Below are 22,404 nucleotides of genomic sequence, written 5' to 3'. Positions count from 1 at the left end.
GAACGTACTGGTTTGGAGGGGAAATAGAGACAGAACAAGTACGAATCATCAAAGGCTTGAGTCACAGAGATGCTGTGGAGAGTGGGGTATGTGGAATGTGCAGTATTGAGTCACTGGATGACGGCCTTAAGCATTTGTTTATTTTTCCTGTAGCTACTGTCATTAGAAAAGACCCTGATGCTGGGAAAGATTGAGGGCAGGAGAAGAGGGCAACGGAAGATGAGATGGTTGCAGGGCATCGCGGACTCAATGGACGTGAGTTTGAGCAAACTCTGGGAGACAGTGAAGGGCAGGGAAGCCTGGCGTGCTGCAGTCCATGCAGAGTTGAACACAACTGTGCAACAATGATGACAATTGACATGGAGAATGCGCAGTCTTGGTGTGCCTCTGGAGTCTCATCATTCAGTCCTTCGTTCAACATATGCTTACTGAGCTGGGGTCATTCACTATGACCTGAGAGAACACAGGTGAAGCCCAGAGCTAAAGTTATGATTAGCATTGTCTCATATCACTTCCTCCAAGATCCTGGTAGATACAAATGTTTGAGTACTTTCAGTAATTCATGCTGGAGAATTACTGAGAGAGAAAGAGAAGTGCTCCAAAGTCACACCCCCCCCTCCCCCGTGAACAATCAACACTTTTAACAGGAAAACAGACATCTATGTTACTAAAAGGTTTCTCTTCAGAACCTTCCCATCAGTTGCAGCTAACCCAAAAGGCAGACCATGTGGTCCTGAGGGGCAGCTTAGATAAGGGGTGGTTCCCAGCGGTTCACCTTTAGAAACCAATTTTGAAAGATCTCAGAGCAGGAAAGCATTGAAGTGAGGCCTAACAGGGTTCTCAGTTGCAAGCCAGAGAAGGCGACTGGTTGATTTAAGCTGAAAAGGAATTGATTCAATGGGCAGAGATTGCTCAGGAAGCTTGGAAACTAGGCAGCAACAAAGGTGATTACTCTGCTACTAGGTCAAATCCTCTGAACAATGGCTGCTCAAGCCCAGATGCCAGGAGCTTACGTGTTGCCTGCAGTGGGTATGAGACACCAGATGTTCTCCTGTTGCTGGTTAGACGCTGCTGTTCTCATCCTCGCCTACCATTTCTTTGCTTCACCAACTAGGTGGAGTGTCCCAGATGCAAGGGAGGTTGGGAGAAAATTTTGCCTCCACAGGTAAAAGTGGTCTGTGCTATTTGAGCACCAGAATTCAGATGCAGAGCACATGCCCCTCCCCCCTTTCCCTGAAAAAGTAAAATCCACCGATGTTTATTTGCAAGTCATGTGGAACTTAAGACAGGAGGGATCTAAGACATCATCTAGATCAGATTCCAAAGATAAAACTTTTAAAAGCCTTTTAACAAATAATTTAGAACACCTATATATAACGATGAAAAAGGCGTTGTTCTGCTGGCAGCTCCCCTGTTTTATTCGTGGAGGACAGAGAGAAGTTTTATCAATATACTCACTGCTGCCTGTCAGTCTCTGAAACACCTGTAAAAAAATTCGGGGTTCTATAATGACATTTAATAACGAGGGTGAACAAATAATTTTACAAGTAATTTGAAAATTCTTAAGGCTCAGAACCTGGGCAGGAACAAAAATGATTAAGCAGCATTAGGCTTACATTTTACCAACTGTTTGCTGTAGCTCAGTGAACTCAGACTTTTACGTGATGTATTTCCTTAATGTCACAGAATAGTTTAAAGCTAAATAGGAGAACAGCTTCGCTTGTGGCTTGGTGCTTTTTCCAGTACTTTCTCCAAACAGACTCTTTTGGTCTTCATTGCCTTTTCTGGAAAACAAAGTGGTCTTAGACTTTGAAGAGAACTTAATGTTTAAGTTCTCAAACACCCGTTACTTTATAATCTACTTCTGATCTCTTGAACAACTGTTTCCTAATTTTAAATTAATACCACAGGTATATAAATTACTTTAAAAATAATTTGTGGGAAAAGTGGTAATTTGAAAAATATTCAGATTCATAGTGCTAACCACAAGTAATCTTGAATAATTTCTACTTTAGTATCCTTTTAAAAGCCAATCTAAAAATATTCACAACAGCTTTATTTATAGAACCCTAAACTGGAACAACTCAAAGTCCATCAACAAGATGAATGGATAAACAAACTATAATACATACAATAGAAGACTAGTCAGCTAAAAAAAGAGGGAATGAACTACTGATCCTTGCACTAATACAGATGAGTTTTAAAGCAGCCAGTTGAGTGGGGAAAAAAAAAACCCAGAGGCAAACAAGTACATCCTGTAGAATAACATTTATGTGAAGTTCTAAGGCAGACAAATGCAAAGTACGGTGACAGAGATCAGAACACTGGAAAGGAAATGGAGAAGGAAGAGATATGAAAGGCATCCTGAGGGGATGGTTATACAGTTGTATGCACTTACTAAAACTTAACACACTTAAAACCTTAAAAAGTTGCACAGGCATCTAGAAAGCCACAAGAATCTTATTTTCTGCTTCTGAACTCTTGGGGCATAGGGAATATTATCAAAGAAAGATTCTCACAAAGAATTAAGAAACTGTTAGATAGCCATTCTTAAGTATAGACTTCTTAAACCTGAAAATGAAACTTTTCACTTGGTCAATAATTTAGAGAAAATATACAGACACTTAAAAATAGCCACTAAAGCTAACAGATAATAAAATATTTATTTTATTTTTGTAAAATTAAAAATAGACAAGCATATGTAGTTACTGTTCCAAAGCAGAGCAATAGAAATATATAAATTATTGCAGTTTTAAAAGAAAAGTATAACAGCCAAGTAATGTCTAAATAAACTTTTTTGAAACCAACTTGGTTTTCATCACGGCAGCTTCACTTTCTTTTCTCAAACGTCTTAGACAATTTTGTATGCATTTCTGCTCAAATTTAAAGCAAGGTTAACACACACAGATTGTAAAAGTGTGAATAGCATTTAACAGAAGTCACTACTGAATACTTTCTAAAATGCCTCTTTTGGAGGCAGTAGGATGGAAATAAACATTCTATATGTTTGAAAGAAGAAACACATTCACTAAAATTCTTTTTTTGGTGCAGTTGAGGGAAGCTCCAAGTAACACTTTGTGAAGGGAGGGTGGAGGGCAATAATCACTTGCATGATTTTTGAATGTTTTAATTTGGTAAAGTTAAAATTGTGGACTAATTCAACATCACTAAAATGCATTAGTAATCTGGATTCTTTTAAACTGAAAAAGAGTGTGAAAAGTGGATGTTACAAACTAGGTGTTAAAGATCTCTCAGTTTTAGAGACTTGCTATGATATGGTTCATAGCAAGGGGATCAAGTTGCTTAATAGGTGAGGCTACATTATTAATAAGGGCAGTTATGAAAGGATGAAGTGGATGAAAATACCGAGACGATGGACAGAACCCTGTTATTCCAACCACAATATTACAGCTCTTCTCCAAGATACATTGACTTGTGCCAGGGTTTCATTACCTTATTATTTGGTCAATGAACTCTCTCCTGTTCCACCACAAATGTCCTCAAATAATTATTTCCACCAACCTAAAGTTAAAAACGCAATTAACACTGAAATCAATTCTCTTTGTTTTACAGCCACATCTGAACAAAAGATACTTGAGTACTAAACTTTATTAAGTACTTTAAAAGTACTCAAACATCTTACTTCGGCATAAAAATAACACTACAAGAACTTTACACTGTACCATTTGAAAGTTTTTATGTCACATAACCTAATTTTATGGTCACTAGCCTGAACTGCTTACTGAACTATACAAATAATTTATTCTTTAAAAGTTCCTACTGAAGTTTTGAGCATATGCCATTTTGTATTACATTTTACAACATTAATAACACTAGCAGATTTCTTCTAAAACAAAATAAAGCCAAAATTTGTAAACATTAACACACACACATCTATCCCCCCAAATTAAACACACACACACACACACACACACACACACACACAGCAAAAACTGACTGAAAGCAACAGCATAAACACTAAGGTATAAAAATATATAAACAAGAAAGACTGAACTGTAAACCATTTTCAGTGGTAAACAGTATGGTAAAATAAAAAACCTGAGAAATCTCAAGATGCCAATAATATATTTTGACTATATTTTTGAAATCACTTCCCAACATGAACTTATTTAAAAATAATCCTCAAATGTATATAAAAATGGGCACTCTCTGGTGAAATGAACATATAATTTGGAAAACTAAAATCATTTCTTTGCTCCCAACACTGTAAGAACCTACATAATGGAATGGAACACTATCTGGCTGCCTGAATGCATCGTCTACTACTGGTCTGGTTTGAAAGAGCATGCCTTTCAAAAGACTAATTTAGACACTAAATACTAGGATCAAACGGTAATAATCGCCAAGTAAACAGATTTTTAGCTTAATTAAAAGGCTGACAGCATTTTAAATCTTTAAAGAGAAAAATCTTGTGTTGTCAAAATCACTTTCAACTTCAAACCAATTGTTTAAACTTAATTCAACTTGCCTAATTATGAATCTAAAGTGAAAAAATTTTAGTCTTATTTCACTCTCCTTAATCATATAAGCTATTAAAATGTCACTAATGGCTGACTGGCAATCTCCTTTTTGCCATTTTTGAAACTGATTTTCTTCTAAACATCCTCAAAAAGTACTAACAACTCTGCCGAAAAATGGCCAAGTATGGTAACCAATATCTGCAGTATTTCATGTTCTCTGAAGGTAGAACTCAACTCTATCCCTTATCCTTACTTTAGCATATAGAATAACTGCATATTCAAGAAAACTAACAGGAATATAAAATAAGTTTACCAAATATTTGGATAAACTGCTCTGCAAAATACTTTTGTCAAAAAATTTTTAAAACTAGAATATCCATCCAAATCAAGTACTAGTGTGAGTACCAGCACCACAGATATTTTTTAAGAGCACCGTGCCTTTGAAGAGCTTACGTATAAATATCTAAATGGAGTAAATCAGAGTCTCCAAATAGGACCTTGTTACCTGTATGAATTGTGCCAAACTCAGTAGTAAAGCTACATATTTGCCGGAAATAAGCAAACACTTTCTTTGGATAACACTGTTGTATTCAGGACTGTACCATATGCCTGCTGTTCTGGAAACAAGCTACTGCTTCTATCAAAGGCAACACATCCCCAGTTTTTACCACTGTCCCTAAGTGATCTAAATAGAAGCTCAAATGTGTGCAAGCAGCACACTGGCTGGTAACATCCTTAATGAATTATGCCAAAAAAAGAGAGTGAAGTCAAATTTGAACATCTGTCCATAACAACGAAGGACTGAGACACTGGCATCAGGAAAGATCTCTATTCAACTTACAATTTGTAGGGATTTTTGATATTGCACACATTCAATTTAAAGCTTATCAAAACTAAGGCAATGAATTCATTCCCCACTCCTTGGATTTTAAATTCATTTTGGATGACTCAAAGAATTGAGAGAAATGCAAAGTGTCTTTCAAAAGCTCCCTCCAAAAAGCAGTTATGTCACATTTCAAAGAAAACAAGACAAAAATCAGTAACATATCATTTAGTATCCTCAGGCAAATTTAACACATTTTACATTTTAGCATGACAAAAACTTGTTTTCTACTAGATGGAGGCGTTTCTTTGCTTGGTCAAATACTCTTTGTGTTCAAGACTAAAATCTGAGTGACCCAAGCCAGGGCAGGCTGCCAAATTTAAGGCAGAAGTTATTCATATCTTTATGTATGAAATTGCCAAGTTAATGGGCTTTTCTGTTGATGCTTTCATGCAAAGAATCCTGTCTTATAAATACATTCTAAGTACCAGCAGAAAACAGAATTTAGAGCCCATTTTAAATCTGCATTGGTTATAGCATTTACTAAACTATATGGTTTGAAAACTTATTTGTTTGAGAAAACCTATTTGTTCAGAACTCTTGGAAACATGAGAAGCGACTAACAAGAATATCTTCTTAAAAAGGAGCTTAATGTTTTGAATTAGAGTTTTACTTTTCGGTTATAAGCAATCTTCTCTTTTCCTTTAGATTCTAAAATTTAGAAATTGCTTTCTTTGGGCACGACTATCAATGATGTTAACAGAATTTGGACAGTTGAATTCTTGAATTTTTATCGAGCACACAAAATGATTTTAATTTTTTTCAAAGGCAGGACAACAGTTTCATGGCATATTAAATTTGAAGATAGATACTACATTTGACTTGAAAGTGAGGCTTGACTTTTTGTCCAAATTCTAACACATCAAAGTCATTACTGAAAGTAATACTGACTAGAATAGGCTTTTACTTCTATAGAGATGAGCTGACATACAAAAACTAGATTAGTATTTTCTTCCTGAACTCATAATTGCTTTTGTTAGAAAAAAATAATGTCTTTTATTTTCCTGTATACTTGCTTTAAAAAGTTATTAACTCCTCTTTCATAAGAGTTATCAGAAGTCAAAACAGTTAACTAGATAGATTTCTATTCCAAAATACATTTATCTTTGGAAAACAAGATAACAGCTGTAAAAACATTATTAAGAGAATAAAATGCAGTGATGTGAAATATGGGTAACATATTCACACACGAAGTGTAACTATAATATACAGAGCCATTCAAATACACATTATAAAGAGAATGAAAAGGTACCTAAAATAGCATTTTTATATATAAAATTTTCATATTAAAATATTGCTCAATAAATAAGAGGTGATATTATGAATTCCATTTCCCTCTTAAATGTTATCTTTAGTAATTTAGACTAATATAAGAACTTTGTTAACCTTCTGTTGTTTTGACAGGTGAATTACATTAAAACATGTTTAATAAAATCACACTGTAACAGTATATTTAAGTAGTCACATGTGGTATAAATTAGGGAGGGCTGTTTTGTAATTATGGGAAAACAGATTCCCCAAATGAATCAAAACGATTAACCCTAGAAGACTAGAGTGTAACGGTCTGCTTTATTTGGCAAACATGTTGAATACTGCCTTAATCTTTGCAAATTTAATGACCATAAAATAATTGACCATAACTTTCTTCAACTTCTTCAAAGTCAACATGCCCAGCAGACCAAAAAATGGCAGAGCATGGGAAGTAAGTGTAAGTTGAGTTCAGTTGTTTATGGGCAGGTGTGACTTCAATCCTGTTCGGCCCATCTGCAGACATGGTAACTTGGAATAGTTCTTGAGAAGCTGTTCGATGGCAACGTGGCGGACATGGAGTTCTGAGGCTAAAGAATCTTTCTCTTGCACTTGGTGGGTTAACTCTTCAAAAACTTCTGTAAAAATTTAAAAAGTAATTCTATTTTTAATACACAGAAAGCTAATCTATGATTTATATTTCATGTACTTAAGCTGAAATGAACGCATTGGGCAAGTGTTTGTAACAAAAGTAGTTTGAAACCAAGAAAACAGCTGAGTTTTGATCATCCTAGGAAGTTGTACACTTTGCATAGCCAACTGGAATATGGTGTTCTCCATCAAATGAAACTTGCGAGTCCTAAGCAATGACCCAGATGCACAGCAGAGATGACAGTTACAATCACCTCTGAGATCCTTTCCTCACACGGAATAAGCAGGTTCAATGAATTTCTAATATGATTTATGGATAGTAAAGTGCCTGTTAGTACCCAGGTCTGGAACCTCCTCTAAGAGGTTCTGGAATCAGACTACCTGAATTTTTGAATTTTTGTTCTGACTCTTATGCTTCTCAGGCAAGTAACTTAAACTATGTTTTAATTTCCTCTTATGGAATAACCTCAATAATGAAAGTAAGTCACTGTGAGGATTAAATAAGATCATAGTTGTAAAGTACTTGTCACAGGATAAGTACTTGATAAATGTAAATTGCTATTATTATGTTATTATCCTGAGAGGCTGTGTGGTCAAGAAAGACCACTACCTTTGGAGTTAAAAGGACAGGAATTAGAATCCTTAATCTGTTGCTTATGTAAGATCTCTGTAAGCAACTGTAAGCAACTTAAGGTTTCTGAAGTGCAGTTTCCTCACCTAAATGGGAATTAATTGTAGGGGAAAAAGAAAAAAAAGACAATTGGGGAATTTGAACACTGTTAACTGTATTAGCATCATATTTGAACGATGTTAACAAACTACTGTTCTTTTTTTAAAGAGATGGGGTTGTGACTGCCTAAAAAAGAATGTTATCTTTTAGAGAAATTCTAAACTATTACATTTATGGACAACAAAACAAAATATTGTCTGGAATTTGTTCCAAACTAATCCATGCTAGAGGTCGGGGTAGGGGAAGGAAAATGGGTATAAGTAGAGAAGAAGGAAAATTAGCTAGCTGAAATTGGGAAAGAGGGTTTCACTACATTATTCTGACTACTTTTGTGTTTGGAAGAGTTAATAATAATTAAAAACAAAACAAACAAACAAAAAAAACGGGGCCAATACTTCCTGCCTTAAAAATCTGCTAAGGAGCACACCTGTGCAGTGCCTCGCACAATAGTGGGCAGTAAAAAAACATGTTAGTAAGAGATTAAGTTGTAGTCTCTGTTTTCACCAGAAAAAGAATCTACTTCACCAGCTGGTCACAGAGAAGACTAAGAAAAATTCTTTTTGCTCTGGAAACTCTAAGAGGATCGTTTCTAAATTTAAACGCAAATAATGCTAATAAGGGATTTTCTGTATCAAACCTGGCACATGTAAAAAGTACTGACATGAGTCTTTACCCTGTATTTGCTGTTGGAGCTCTGCATTCAGTTGCTTTACCTCACCAAGAGTCATCGAATTCACTGAAACATGAAAATACATTCATTACTACCATGACAACCTGGGAAAATAAGTTATCTACACCATCAACACAACATCCTATTCTAAAAAAGTATCTGCACTTATTTCTGAACATGACATTTAACAGGACCTTAGGATTCATTCATTAACTCCTAAAGGGCTGGGTTTTCAAATTCTGCCCACAATCCACAACCAGTCTATTTCACAACCGGTCTATCTCCACCTGAAATAAAAGGTTCACTGAGAAATTCTTAGCATTAGGTCCAATGGGTTCTGATATTTCTCATGCTGTTTCAGTTTTTAAAAAGGGTTAGTTACTACCCATTGAGTTGACTTTGCTAAAGTGCCACATGCTTCATGATGCGTAGCTTGAAAAAGACTAATGTACTATGGAAACAGTTTGAAAATCAATTTATCTAGCTATATGTTGTTGTTAAGTCGCCAAGTTGTGTCTGACTCTTTTGCGACCCGATAAGACTGCAACCCACCAAGTTCCTCTGTCCATGGAATTCTCCAGCCAAGAATACTGAAGTAGTTTGCCATTTCCTGCTCTAGGGGATCTTCCCACCCCAGGAACTAACTTCGTCTCCGTCTACATATACAACTGGAGATAACTCAGATGTAGAATCAAGGAGTTATATAAAAATATATCCAAGGGCCTTTCTAGCCCTAAAATCACTTGATTCTAAGTTAACTAAAATTAACTCCGCTCCTGTGTGTTTTTGAAGAAATACATGCAGACTGAATGAGTCACTTTTTCCAGGTGCACACGTTACCTTTAGCCTTTGGTAAAATGTCAGATTTCTGCTTTTGAAATAGCAGCCCCAATTAGTCTTGTAGGGATTAGCAACATGACAGTGTGTGTTTGTCAATGGTGGAGGCTCTACTTCTAAACTATATGAACCCTGAACTTTCTAATTCCCAATCTGTTGATTCCATTCTGTTAATAATTTAAAATGGCAAAACAAATGATGGGACTCTAGAATTCCAGTAGTTTTAGGACATACTAAGGAATATTCCAAAGAAATGATGGCATTTTTGCTACAGTGAACCTGTCATTTAAATGCTAAATTAACCAAATCTGTACTTCCACAGCAAAATTCTTGACATATCACATATATAAAACATTAAAAAAATAATAAAGAACCAACAAAACTCCAATCTTTACCCCTTTTCCTTATACTTACATTCCTCTCTGCTGTAATGTGGATGCTGGGTCTGGACATGAGCCTCTGGACCAGAGATTGTCTTTTCCTTTTTCTGTTCCCGGTTGTGACTATGAGGCCACAGTACACTGTTGTGGCATAACGTGGTACCCGAATCTTGTAACACAGCAAGCCCGAAGCCTGTGTTCTCCCTCTGTTCCAACATTCGTTGCGTACAGTTTGAGAGGCCACCTGCATTTCCTTCTATCCACTTTGCAGAATACTTTGGTACTTGAGAGTCAAACTGTGGGAGTAACTTTTTATCTGGCTTATGCCTGAAGTTAAACAGGTGATGCTGGGGGTTTTTAGAACATTCGGAGTCTGAATCCAGATCCCTATTTTGTGCATATTGTACAATCCAATTTATCTTCTTACTCAAAATAGTTTTAACTTCTTCATAAGTACTTTTTGAAAGCTTAGATCGAGGACAATCCTGGTTTGCAATCAAATGATATTTTTCAAAGCAGTCTTTATGGCCCCTTAACGATTTGGTGTGTAAGAGATCAGATTTTGGTATTCCTAAAGAAAAAAAAGAAGTAAGACTTGACACAATTTTGTTTTTTATAAGCTGCATTAAAAAATACAAATCTTAGTAAAATACCGAGTCACTGATTAATTTGCAAATTAGTGGAAAAATGCTAAAGAATATTAGTATTAATAATATACATGTATATATTACAATAATGATATAGCCTAATAATTTATGCTTCAGTTTAACTATATATTCAATAAATTCTGAATAGCAGAAATATTAAATTCTTATGAATAGCAAAGCCTTTCTTAAGGACTTAATGATTCAATTTCAATCTCAGTCCAGAGGCATGTTATTGCATAATATTAAAAAATATCACTGAACCAGCAATTTATACTTACAGAATCTTGACCTGTACATTATAAAGCTTTCTTTATTAGCTCTCCTGAAGTTACACATTTGTAAAAATTTTTGTTATAGGTTTAATAAGAGAAATGCTTCACAATTTTTTCCCTAACAAAAAAACATAGTAAATCATGATTTAAAATTAACAGTTATATTTTTACTGGGGAAACATAAACCAGAATCAGAAAAATATGCATTAATAAAAGCCTCAAAAAGTCAAAGAACTGTTTTGATTTTTTCAAGTAAGAAAATAAAAACATCTAAAATGTTTTCACATGTTTAAATACTTACTAAAACTTTATCAAGAAATGCACTACACACAATTCTTATTCACAGAGCAACAAGTTCAATCTACCAAGATACAATAGCCAATATAATTCTTCAACTCACAAATGTTCATTATATAACACAAATCATGGAAAATCTTACACATTTACATTTCCAGCTTTTTAGTAGAAGCTCAAGTATGCTATCTCTATTGTTTTTTAAAAGAGAGAATACATTTTCAAATATACAACATACTTTGAAATATAGAAAACATTGATAACATTTTTGTAAGTTCAAACCATTTAAAATAAAACAGCAGTGCTTTCATATTGAAGGTGAACATGGGATGTGGAATGGAAAATTAATGCCTGCAAGAATTAAGCAGTCTAAACTGCTTAGCTTTGAAAACAGGAAGTTGAGAGCCACTCAGGTGTTAGCTTAAAAAAGTTTTAACTGAGTCATCAGAAAAAATTACATTCTGTATTCATCCATTGTTTTAAAAGCTGAAGTTGTAATAATTTTATTCACTGACTTGCAAACCCTGGCTAATACTAAGATAGTGATGTATTTATATTTTAACAGTATTAAATCAGGTGCAAAATACTCACAAATACTAACTTGTTCTAAAACAACATCACATCAGCCAATGGTGGGTCCTGCCAAAACCAGTACTAACTGGGCTGTCAGTTCCCTCACAAGTAAGCTATGGGGGTACCGCTCTTAAATACTAACAGTCTAATTAAGCAGACGTGCCTCACCAGGTAAACTCAACTATCTCAGTCTTGTTTCTTTCACTGAGTGCAAAAACCAAACTTAAAACAACTGCATACACATTTTATTTACCCCTTTGGTGCCTGTGCTCCAAGTGTGTGTGTATATACTTTTTACCAGTTATTGTCTGGTTAGGTCAAATTTCCTGCAAAATTAAAATATTCAAGTACAAAACTTCAAAGCTCTATTTGACAACAGTGTGTATGCCTTTGAAACCTTAATATAGAAAGCAAGTGCACAAATCTTGATTAAAATGAAAATATTAAAAGTACTTTATAATATTATGTATGTTTTAATATCATAAATAAGACAAAAAGGTAGTTAGTATCAATTACAGATAAAATAAGAAATACCTCCATTCTGCTGTTTGATTCTAGTACTGATTGCTAGGCAGAGAGAACCTGAAGCTCGCTTATTTTACTAACTTTGGGAAATTCTTTAAGGAGCTTTCTTACTCTTTTAGGGCTCACTGCCAACAGAGAGCTGGCCAATCCCTGAAACCGTAAATGGTCTCATTCTCGGTCCACTGGCACAGCACTAATCTATGTAGCAATGGTTTAGCTGAATCGAAACGTTGTAAATTGTATTTCTCCTTTACTATATATTAGAGGAAATCCTTCTGTGTATAAAAGGATTCTAAACTAGGCCATGTGCGTTTGCGCTAAGTTGCTTCAGTCGTGCCTGCCTCTTTGTGACTCCAAGGACCATAGCCTGTCAGGCTACTCTGTCCATGGGATTCTTCAGGCAAGAATACAAGAGTGGGTTGCCAGGCTCTCCTCCTGGGGATCTTCCTGACCCAGAGATCGAACCCATGTCTCTTACGTCTCCTGCACTGGCAGGTGGGTTCTTTACCACTGGTGCCACCTGGGAAGCCAAAAGAAAGTCATTATTCTTTGCTGCTAGTTTTTTTTTTTGAGTTTTAAAAATTTATTTGGAATGTTCAGAAGTTGTATTAAAAAAAAGACAAAACTATGAAACAACAAATTTTCCAATGTGCCCCAGAGCTTTAATAAGTCAACATAATAAATGTTTATTTGAAGAATAATGTGGGCTTTTAATGATTTTTTGAATCCAGTCTTTCTTCTTAGTGATTTATGTAATATAACTTTTTGTTCTTCAGAAATAATTTTTTAACTTTTACTTAAATCCCCACCCAAATGAATGTTTGGAGCCCAGTAAACACACAATTACATGTGTACTGGTAATCAGCTGAGATGAAAAGCAAGTCAGAGAACAACAATATTCAATTTACTGTGAAAATATGTAAATGTAAATTTCAGAGTCAGACACTCAGGTGAAAAATCCCCTATAAAAGACAAAAAAGTGTCATGACAGGAAGTGTTTTGAATGTGGGAATATTTCTACTTAGATGTCTCATGTGCTTATTCACTCAGTCATGTCCAACTCTGTGATCTCAGGGACTGGAGCCCGCCAGGCTCCTCTGTCCATGGAATTCTCCAGGCAAGAATACTGGAGGGGGTTGCCATGCCCCTAGAGGTCCCAACTGCTCTTTACATTCACCCTGCCTCTTCCTCCATTCTTAAACCCACACCCAATCCTCCTCCTGAGTCTGGCACACCCAACTGCTCAAGGAAGAAACCTGGGTGTCCTCTTTGACCGTTCCTCTATGTGCCCCATCCTAGATGTTTTACTGTCCATCTTAATAGACTTCTTCCCCCTAAAATCTAGCATATTAAATATTCCTTCACCCCATTACCACTCCCACTATGTTATTTGGGTCTTCATCACCGTCCCCTCTCTAGTTCTTCCTTCCTCTAAGAAGCCTTTTCTAACCAGTTACATCTCAGCTAATGGCACCAGATTTTAAAATTGCTTCTTCACTGGCCTTTATCTCCTGCTAGAGGTAAATTCTGTGAGAAAGAGCACCATCTGTTTTATGTACATCCTTATTATCACAGTGCCTGGCACATAGCAAGTACTCAAGAAAAAGTCATTACATGAATAAAGGAAAATTAAAATTGTATTTAAAAAGCAAACCTAAAATTTATTACCAATTATTATTTGAGGTCTACTGCAATGAAGTTTTGCCCATCTGCAAGGTAACTAGGCTGTGCACCTTTGCAGGCTCTCAGAAGTTAACTGGGCTTCCCAGGTGGCATAGTGGTAAAGAATTCGCCTGCCAATGCAGGAGACCCAAGTTCAATTCCTGGGTTGGGAAGATCCCCTGGAGGAGGAAATGGCAACCCGCTCCAGTATTCTTGCCTGGGAAATCCCATGGATAGAGAAGCCTCGTGAGTTATAGTCCATGGGGTTACAAACAGTTGGATATGACTGAGTGAACACACACACACACACACACACACACACACACACAGAAGTTAAAGACATCTTCCAGTGAAGTTACTCCTATGTTTGGTTTAATATGACATTAATCCCAAGAACTGATGAGTGGCACTGATATATAGAGATGCATTCCAGTGGCATCATTCAATCTGCCAAATAAAATCAGGAACTTCTACTCAATTACTTATTATATATATACATACTGTGAATATACAAGGCTGTTTTATGTAAACTGTAGCTCATTCATCCAGATCTGTATCTATACCTACTTTAGCTCAATTAAAAAAAAAAATTAAAACCTGAATCAGTTTTAAAGTTTAATTTGAAAATACTTGTCTTGTAAAGATAGTTTAAAATACCCAATTCAGGAAATTTAATATACTGACACTTCATATAATTTTTTACTAGAAAAGAATGTGAGTAGCCCACTCAATTTGTATCAACAATATATGTGTCATTTTATAAATTCCTGAAGTGATTTTTTTTACCTAATCAGTTAGAATTAATATAACCACTGCTATTATCAGAGATCCCAGTGAGTTTTCCAATTGACTTTATGAATTTTAATTGCATTTACAAGTGTTAACAGCTCTGAGCACTAATTTGTTTCTTCAGCAGGTTTTTAAAGGAAATGAATCTAAGTGCAATTAATGAGTTGGTACTTTTCAGAAACTGACTTACAAGTAATTTCCAAACCAGTTCCACAAAAACTGTACTACAGCTTCCTAATAAAACTTCTGAGGACCAATATAATTGACATCCTAAGTATTAGGAAAACTTTAAAACATATCACACAGATGGCTATGTAACTTTGGGTCTTGAGTTCCTGATTAGTAGAGAACCAAGACCTTACTTGGCAACCATAATTGACAATATTTTGGAAATTTATTTAGGTGGACATTTCTGTATGAACAGTGGTATTTTAAAAAATTAAAGCTGTTTCTATTCAATAGTTTTCTTTATAACGTCTTTCCCCACTTTCATTTCTGATTGTGTTATACCATTCTCACATACTTTGAAAACCCTCCCACTAACCCATCTGCCATGCTATCTCCATTTCTATTCTTTAAATTCTTTTCTAGGATCAATTTGTTTTAAGAAAACTTGGTTAAAGCCATAAAAGGGCAAAAGCCACTCAAATGTAGATCTTCTCCTTTGCCTATCATTGTCACCCTTTTAAAATAAAGATGTTTCCATGCATATATTTAATATGCTTATTGTAGTAACAGTTTGTCCTCTCACAAGATGATACTCCAAATGGCACTAAAAAACAGCCACAGAACCCCAAACACTTAAGTTCTACGACATGTCCCATCACCTTCTGCTTTTCCCTTTTAGCCTCTTGAAGATCTTATTTATGAGTTGGTGGTAATTAGATAAGCAAAGCAATCTTTTCCTGCTGGTTCCCCAGCTGGTCCTATCAAACAGTACCATCTCTCAGCTGACTACACTTATTTTCACAGGTTCTCGACTCATCATCTGACTGCCATATGCATATTTACTCTGTCAATTAGTCTTCCTTCTAAATGTGACTGTTATATTTCATTTCTCAGTCAAAGGACTGGCTTCATATAATTTGGTATTCTATAGGTTGAGCAAATATAATACAACCAACTGTTGGATGCTGTAATACCTGTTATATCAGCAGGAGACTGGAAAGCTCTAAGGGAGTAAGCATTTCAAATTTTACTACAGCCTTAAAAAATAAAAATAAATAAAAAATTAGAGAACCGGCAGTACTGGTTTTCCAAATGGTCGGTTTGTGTGTTCTTTCTTAATTTTAAAGTAAGGCAAGATAATTTAGTTATGATTCAAGTTTCAGGTTAACAGGCTGTGAAGAAATTTTAAGCACACTGCCTCCAGACATAACCAACATTTGTGCAACAATTCACAGTACTGCTTCAAAATCTTTTTTTATGGAGGCTCACATTTGCCCAGCATAAAGAATTTTCCAAGAGTTAAGGTGTTTTCTTTTCATGATGATCTTATCCTGGTTGCTAGGAATGGGAGAACAAGCACCTACATGTTTATGTACATCTCTGTTGTTCAGTCATGACCAACTATTTGCGACCCCATGAACTGCAGCATGCCAGGCTTCCTTGTCCTTCACTATCTCCTTGCTCAAACTCATGTCCATTAAGTCAATGATGCCATCCAACCATCTCTCCTCTTGCCCTCAAATCTTTTCCAGCATCAAGGTCTTTTCCAATGAGTCAGCTCTTCGAATCAGGTGGCTAAAGTTTTGGAGCTTCATTCTTCCAATGAATATTCAGGACTTCTTTCCCTTTAGGATTGACTGCTTTGATCACTTTGCAGTCCAAGGGACTCTCGAGAGTGTTCTCCAGCACCGCAATTCAAAAGCATCAATTCTTCCGCGCTCAGCTTTCTTTATGGTTCAACTCTCACATCCATACGTGGCTACTGGAAAAATCATAGCTTTAACTATATAGACATTTGTCAGCAAAGTGATGTCTCTGGTTTTTATTTTTTGATATGCTGTCTAGGTTTGTCATAGCTTTTCTTTCAAGGAGCAAGTGTCTTTAATTCACGGTGGCAGTCACTGTCTGCAGTGATTGTGGAGCCCAAAAAAATAAAGTGTATGTATCGCTGTTTTCACTTTTTCAGTAAGTGTTAATTGTAAAGATGGGAGCAAACAGCTAAACTCTACTGAACTAAGAAGGAAAGGAAGGAGCTGTTATGCCTTTGTTTCTGAGGACCAAGTTCCCATTTCTGAAAAAAAGAATAGACAAAAAGTTGGGGCTTCCCTGATGACTTAGATGGTAAAGAATCCACCTGCAATGCAGGAGACCCAGGTTTGATCCTTGGGTCACGAAGACGCCCTGGAAAAGGGAATGGCTACCCACTCCAGTATTCTTGTCTGGAGAATTCCATGGACAGAGGAACCTGGTGGGCTACAGTCCATGGGGTCGTAGAGAGTCAGATATGACTGAGTGACTAACACTCTTCACTTTTCTGGAAGTAGAGGTGGCATGCCCACAGCCTGAAGTCTGGATCCATACTGTAGCAAGTTCTGTTTAGCCTATAAATGTTTTTAAAAAATTTAGATTCACTTACAGTTTTCAATTTCTTGGTTTCCCTTAAAAACAAAATCAGAAGATCTGACAGCAAATGGCTAATAATGAGAAGCAGCTACTGCCTGAAAATTGGGCAACTGCTCTTCAACAGTCCTTACCTTTCCCTTTGGGAGTGTGCAGGTGCTTGTGACTTATCCAGCGGCAAGCACAGCCATGCTGGTTAGTGACTCTCACACTACACCAAGACTCTGTAATGACATAGGTCTGGATTGCTTCTGTGCAGGTAATGGCTGTCCCACTAATGGCTGGACACCCCAAGTGACCAGGCTCCTCTGCATTTGATGATCAAGCAGCAGCCAAGCCATGATTCAAGAGTGATCACCTTTAGATCTACTGCCAGTCACAGGAATGCAGTGGGAGGATGCTCAGACTGTCTACGTTCTTACTGCAGGTTAGCCTGCAGGTGGGAAGGTGAGGAGGAATAGTTGGGGCACCTACTTCCTTAAATCCGCAACAGGACAGCCTTCTACCTCTTGGAAAATTTTATCAGTTGTCCTCCGTGCCTCAGGGGGCTCTGTGGTTAACAGTGCTCCATTCCCTCCCCCTCACATCACTTAAGAGCCTGTCATGTTCAAATACCCAACATACTGTTGAAAGGAACAGGGAATTGCTTATCTCTGCATTGGAAACAGATGGAATTATTGGAAACTGCACTAAGCCAATACACAGATGGGCTCAGCAACTTGCTTTTCCAAATTTTGAGAATCATTGCCTTAAAGAAAGATATACCAACAGGTGGTCTGTGGACAGCATATTTCAGTTTAGGAGATGTTTATGCCAAAGGTTTTTGTGTGTGCAAAGAGAAGGATTAAGCAGTTAGTCAAAGCAGCTTAATACAATAAACGAATTATAAGGGCAAATTTCAATCAGCAAAGAGTTCAGAAGGTTGACGTTAAAAGATAAACCTCAACCTCAAATAACCAACGAAGCCACAGTAGAACTGAATTCTTGTAATGATGGATGTATAAACTGCAAATAATTTATCAAAAAGAAAACCTTTCTCAGTGAATTTTACTTTTTCATCATAACAGTTGGGAAACTGGAGAAACACACCTACATAACAACTGTTTATTACTAACTGGGTACAAAAAATAACAATCTACATTCAATCCTGCTCTTAAATTTAGTTACCTATTTTAATGAGAAAGGTCCAATAGGACTCTCTGTGATAGTGGACGTGGTCTCATTCTGTGCTATAAACAATACGATAGCCACTAGCCTCATGTGGCTACCAAGCATGTGAAATGTAGCGAGTATGACCAAGGAACTAAGGTTTTAATTTTAACTTTAATTAACTTAAATTTAAATCACTACATTGTGGCAAGGTTACCAAATTGGACAGGGGAGCTTGTCTATAGATAACTGATGAAGCACAAGGGTATTTGGAAAAAGAATACGAATGGAAGTTATCCATCTTTAGGATATTAAGCTCATAGTAGCACAGAATATAAAAAGCTAAAACTGCTTTTCTAGCACATTAAAAATACTATGTTTAGACTATAACTGTTAAGTGGCACAAAGAATTAAAAGTTATAAAAACTTGTAGTAAATAACCCAGCTGACCTAAGTAATAACCCTCTACTTATTCCATTTTTCTAAGTAAAACCTTCCCCCAAATAGGCAAAGTTAAAAAGATACACATTACTTAAACAAAAGGTAAGTCTAGAAAAAAGGCATTCATAATAACACGGATGAACGAGGATAAACCATTATGACGAAATTTATGAGTTCAAAAGTAAGAAATGTGATAGCTATGTGAACTCTGCCCTTTATCTCCTAAATTGCCGTCTGCCTAGTTAAGGTTTTGCCTGATTTATTTTCTTACAAATAAGAAAAACAAAATAAAAGCTGTCCTGCAGTTATTTATAAAATGTCTGTTTTGTATCTCAACTTCTTTGCATATATCTGAATCACTGTTCCTGAAATTTTAGTTGACTATTCCTTAAATAATACTAAGCAGCATCTAATAGAGATTTACTAGCAAGTGAATTTGAAGTCATTTATAATTCAATTACTACTATAGGTAGTAAATGGTAAAAATTAAAGCTGATGGGAAAGCCATTTGATTAAACAAACTAAAGATTTTTCAAAAAGGCAATAATTGATGAATCATACTGAAAAATGCTAAAAAAGAAAGATTGTGATTAGGTACTATAATTGAATTACAGCATTTCTAGAGTGAAAGGAACTGTGATTTACAGAAAGGGTTTGGAGAGCTAGTGTCCAATAAAATCGTTCCATGATGAAATAGAGTTATAAAAATTACAGTCCAATGCAGTGCAACCTTTTTTATCCATTGATATGAAAAAGATGTTTCTGATAAATTAAAAACCAGTTATAAATGGTATATATAGCCTGATTTCATTTTAAAACACAATTTACTATGTATACATGCATATTCTACTGCAGAAAACAACTTATAAAACACCAAAAATATTAAGAGATTATTGGTAGATATGTGGGATTATAAATCTTAAAATTCTTTTTGCTTCCTGTATTTTGATTTTTCTGTAATAGTTTGCTTTTTCGATGAAATTAAAAAGAGATGAAAAGAGAGAAATTTCATTTCAATGGGAGAAAGAAAATCTTTCACCATTTAAATAGTGAAAATTTAAAACATTTTTTAAAAAGCCTATAAAGAAATATTTTGGTTTGGCAGTGTGTCTTAGTGCAAGACAAATTAGGTTTTAAGTTATATACTGTATGTTCCAATGAACTAAGTAAAAAAAAAAAAATTATAATACTGGAATGATAAAAGATACACAGTCTTAAAATATCCCATTATTCTGAATATTTTTAAGGTTGAAAATTTCCTTAGGCTACAATGTATCTAGCAAAGGATAACTTTCAAATCAAAGATTCCCCTCCTCCGAAGTCAGATTATAACCACTGCATAGTTTTATCTGGAAATCCTTGTTGGAGACCCAAAGACTTCAAAGGCACTGAGGGAAAAAGACACTGACATGTGAACACAATTCGTATTGCTGAAAGAAACTGGGGAAAGGATTAGCTTTGGTTGTTGCTGTTTAATTGCTCAGTCTTGTCCAAGTCTTTGTGACGCTATGGACAGTAGCTGGCCAGGCTCCTCTGTCCAGGGCATTTCCCAGGCAAGAATACTGGAGTGGGTTGCCATTTCCTTCTCCAGGGGATCTTCCCAGGGACTGCACCCACGTCTTCTGCTTGGCAGGCAGATTCTTTTACCACTGAGCCACTAGGGCAGCTGCTACATGAGGAAAATTATGGGGGCTAGAGCAGAAAAATCTACTGAAAACCAAATCATAAAAAAGGTAAACTCAAGGGACTTCTCCAGTGGTCCAGGGACTAAGACTCTGCCCTCCCAATGCAGGGAGCCCAGGTTCTACCCCTGGTCAGGAAACTTGATCCCACATGTTGAAACTAAGAGTCTGCATGAAGGAACTAAGACCCAGTGCGGCCAAAACTGAGGATAAAGTCAGACTTCAATGTATGTAAAACACTGAATTATTTTGGCAGTGGAAGAGTTGTTCAATACACAAATGAGTCAGAATTATCTTTTCAGAAGACCTTCATCTTTTCAGATGAGATGAAAACAAAACACTTCTATATTTCAATTTAAATCAACATGAACAGCTGCACCACATGCTGCTGATATATTTACCAAAGAGCTCCTATACTTATTATCTTTTTGTGATCCTTGAAGCGGCCCTGTGAACACTGGCAACTATAATTTATCACCTCTATTTAATATCAATACACTTTAGGCAGTTGCATACTAGGAGGAAGGCGAAGTCAATTGTGTTTAAGACACAGGGAACTAAATAAACAAAGTATGGAAGTAAGAAAGAAATGGAGGAAACTAGAGGAAGGGAGAGACAGTGGGCATGGATAACTGGCTTGTAGAGTGCCTTTGAAGAGGTAATGAAGGTAGCCAGTTAAGTAGATACCTGGTCATGAAATGTCTCATGTGTCATGTTAGGGAGTTAACAGTCTAACCAGAAGAAAATGGTAAGGAATCAGTGAAGAGTTCTAAGAAAATTCATGGCATATCAGATTAGCACTTTAAAGACCCTTCTGGTGATACCGAGAGAATTAGGGGTGTAGGGTAGTGACGGGGAAGGGGGATCAAGTCTATAAACCTAAGCGGGTCTTGAGGTGGTAGTGTAAGACGGAATAAAGGCATACAGCTCGAAATGCAGAGCTTAGGTAAGACTTCATCCACAACCCATCACCTCAACTGCACAACTTCACATGGAAAGTCCTGAAGAAACTGGAACCATTCATTCACAGGTTTTTCAAAGTTTGGTCCCGAGACCACCTGCTTAAGCGTCAGCTGGGATTCCTGTTAAAATGCAAATTCTGGGACTCAACTGTAGATCTATTGAAACACAATCTCTGGGGTATTGGACCTGGAATTCCATGTGAACTAAAGATGAAGGAAATAAAAACACATGTGTATATGGAAATAAGGAGATAAATTTAGTCTGAGAAACTTAAATTCAAGATACCTGTGCTGTCATTCACTCAGTTGTGTCCGACTCTTTGCTATCCCATGGACTGCAACATGCCAGGCTTCCCTGTCCTTCACTGTCTCCCGGAGTTTGCTCAAACTCATGTCCACTGAGTCGGTGATGCCATCCAACCATCTCATCCTCTGTCGCCCCCTTCTCTACCTGCCTTCAGTCTTTTCCAGCATCAGGCTCTTTACCAATGAGTTGGCTCTTCACATCAGGCCAAAGCATTGGAGCTTTAGATTCATCAGTCCTTCCAATGAATATTCAGGGTTGATTTCTTTTAGGATTGACTGGTTTGATCTCCTTGCTGAACAAGGGACTCTCAAGAATCTTCTCCAACACCACGGTTCAAGAGCATCAGTTCTTCGGCACTCAGCTTTCTTTATGGTTCAACTCTCACATTCATACATGACTACTGGAAAAACCATAGCTTTGACTATATGGACCTTTGTAGGCAAAGTAACGTCTCTGCTTTTTAATATGCTGTCTAGGTCTGTCACTGCTTTTCTGCCAAGGAGCAAGTGTCTTTTAGCATCTAAAACACCTGTAGAATATCTAAATGGAGAGGTCTAGAAGGTGGTTGGATAAATAGGTCTGGAATTTAAAAGAAAATTGGCCTATGATATGTTTATGGAGTTCTGTTAGCTTATAAAGGTATAGCTGAAGCT

General features: G+C 36.4%; 1 protein-coding gene across 6 annotated transcripts in view; it reads right to left on the bottom strand.

Annotated features, from left to right (window-relative positions):
* Positions 1-2,644: 2,644 nt before the first annotated feature.
* C1H21orf91 (chromosome 1 C21orf91 homolog) overlaps positions 2,645-22,404 on the bottom strand; it is a 31,944-nt gene continuing 12,184 nt past the window's right edge. For 4 of the 6 annotated variants that reach the window (XM_042230049.1, XM_042230038.1, XM_004002817.5 and 1 more), the window contains exons 3-5: positions 9,915-10,451; positions 8,667-8,729; positions 2,645-7,250 (exon numbers count right to left, since the gene is read on the bottom strand). In XM_042230049.1, the coding sequence (XP_042085983.1) occupies positions 7,084-7,250; positions 8,667-8,729; positions 9,915-10,451 (767 nt within the window). In that variant the 3' untranslated portion in view covers positions 2,645-7,083. The remainder of the gene's footprint in view (positions 7,251-8,666; positions 8,730-9,914; positions 10,452-22,404) is intronic. The other 2 variants (XM_042230063.2, XM_042230074.1) reach the window with 1 other exon arrangement.

The sequence above is a fragment of the Ovis aries genome, chromosome 1, assembly GCF_016772045.2.
Source record: "Ovis aries strain OAR_USU_Benz2616 breed Rambouillet chromosome 1, ARS-UI_Ramb_v3.0, whole genome shotgun sequence".
Classification (NCBI taxonomy): Eukaryota; Metazoa; Chordata; class Mammalia; order Artiodactyla; family Bovidae; genus Ovis; species Ovis aries.
Note: the sequence above shows the minus strand (reverse complement) of the source record. Positions and strands in the feature narration are given on the sequence as shown.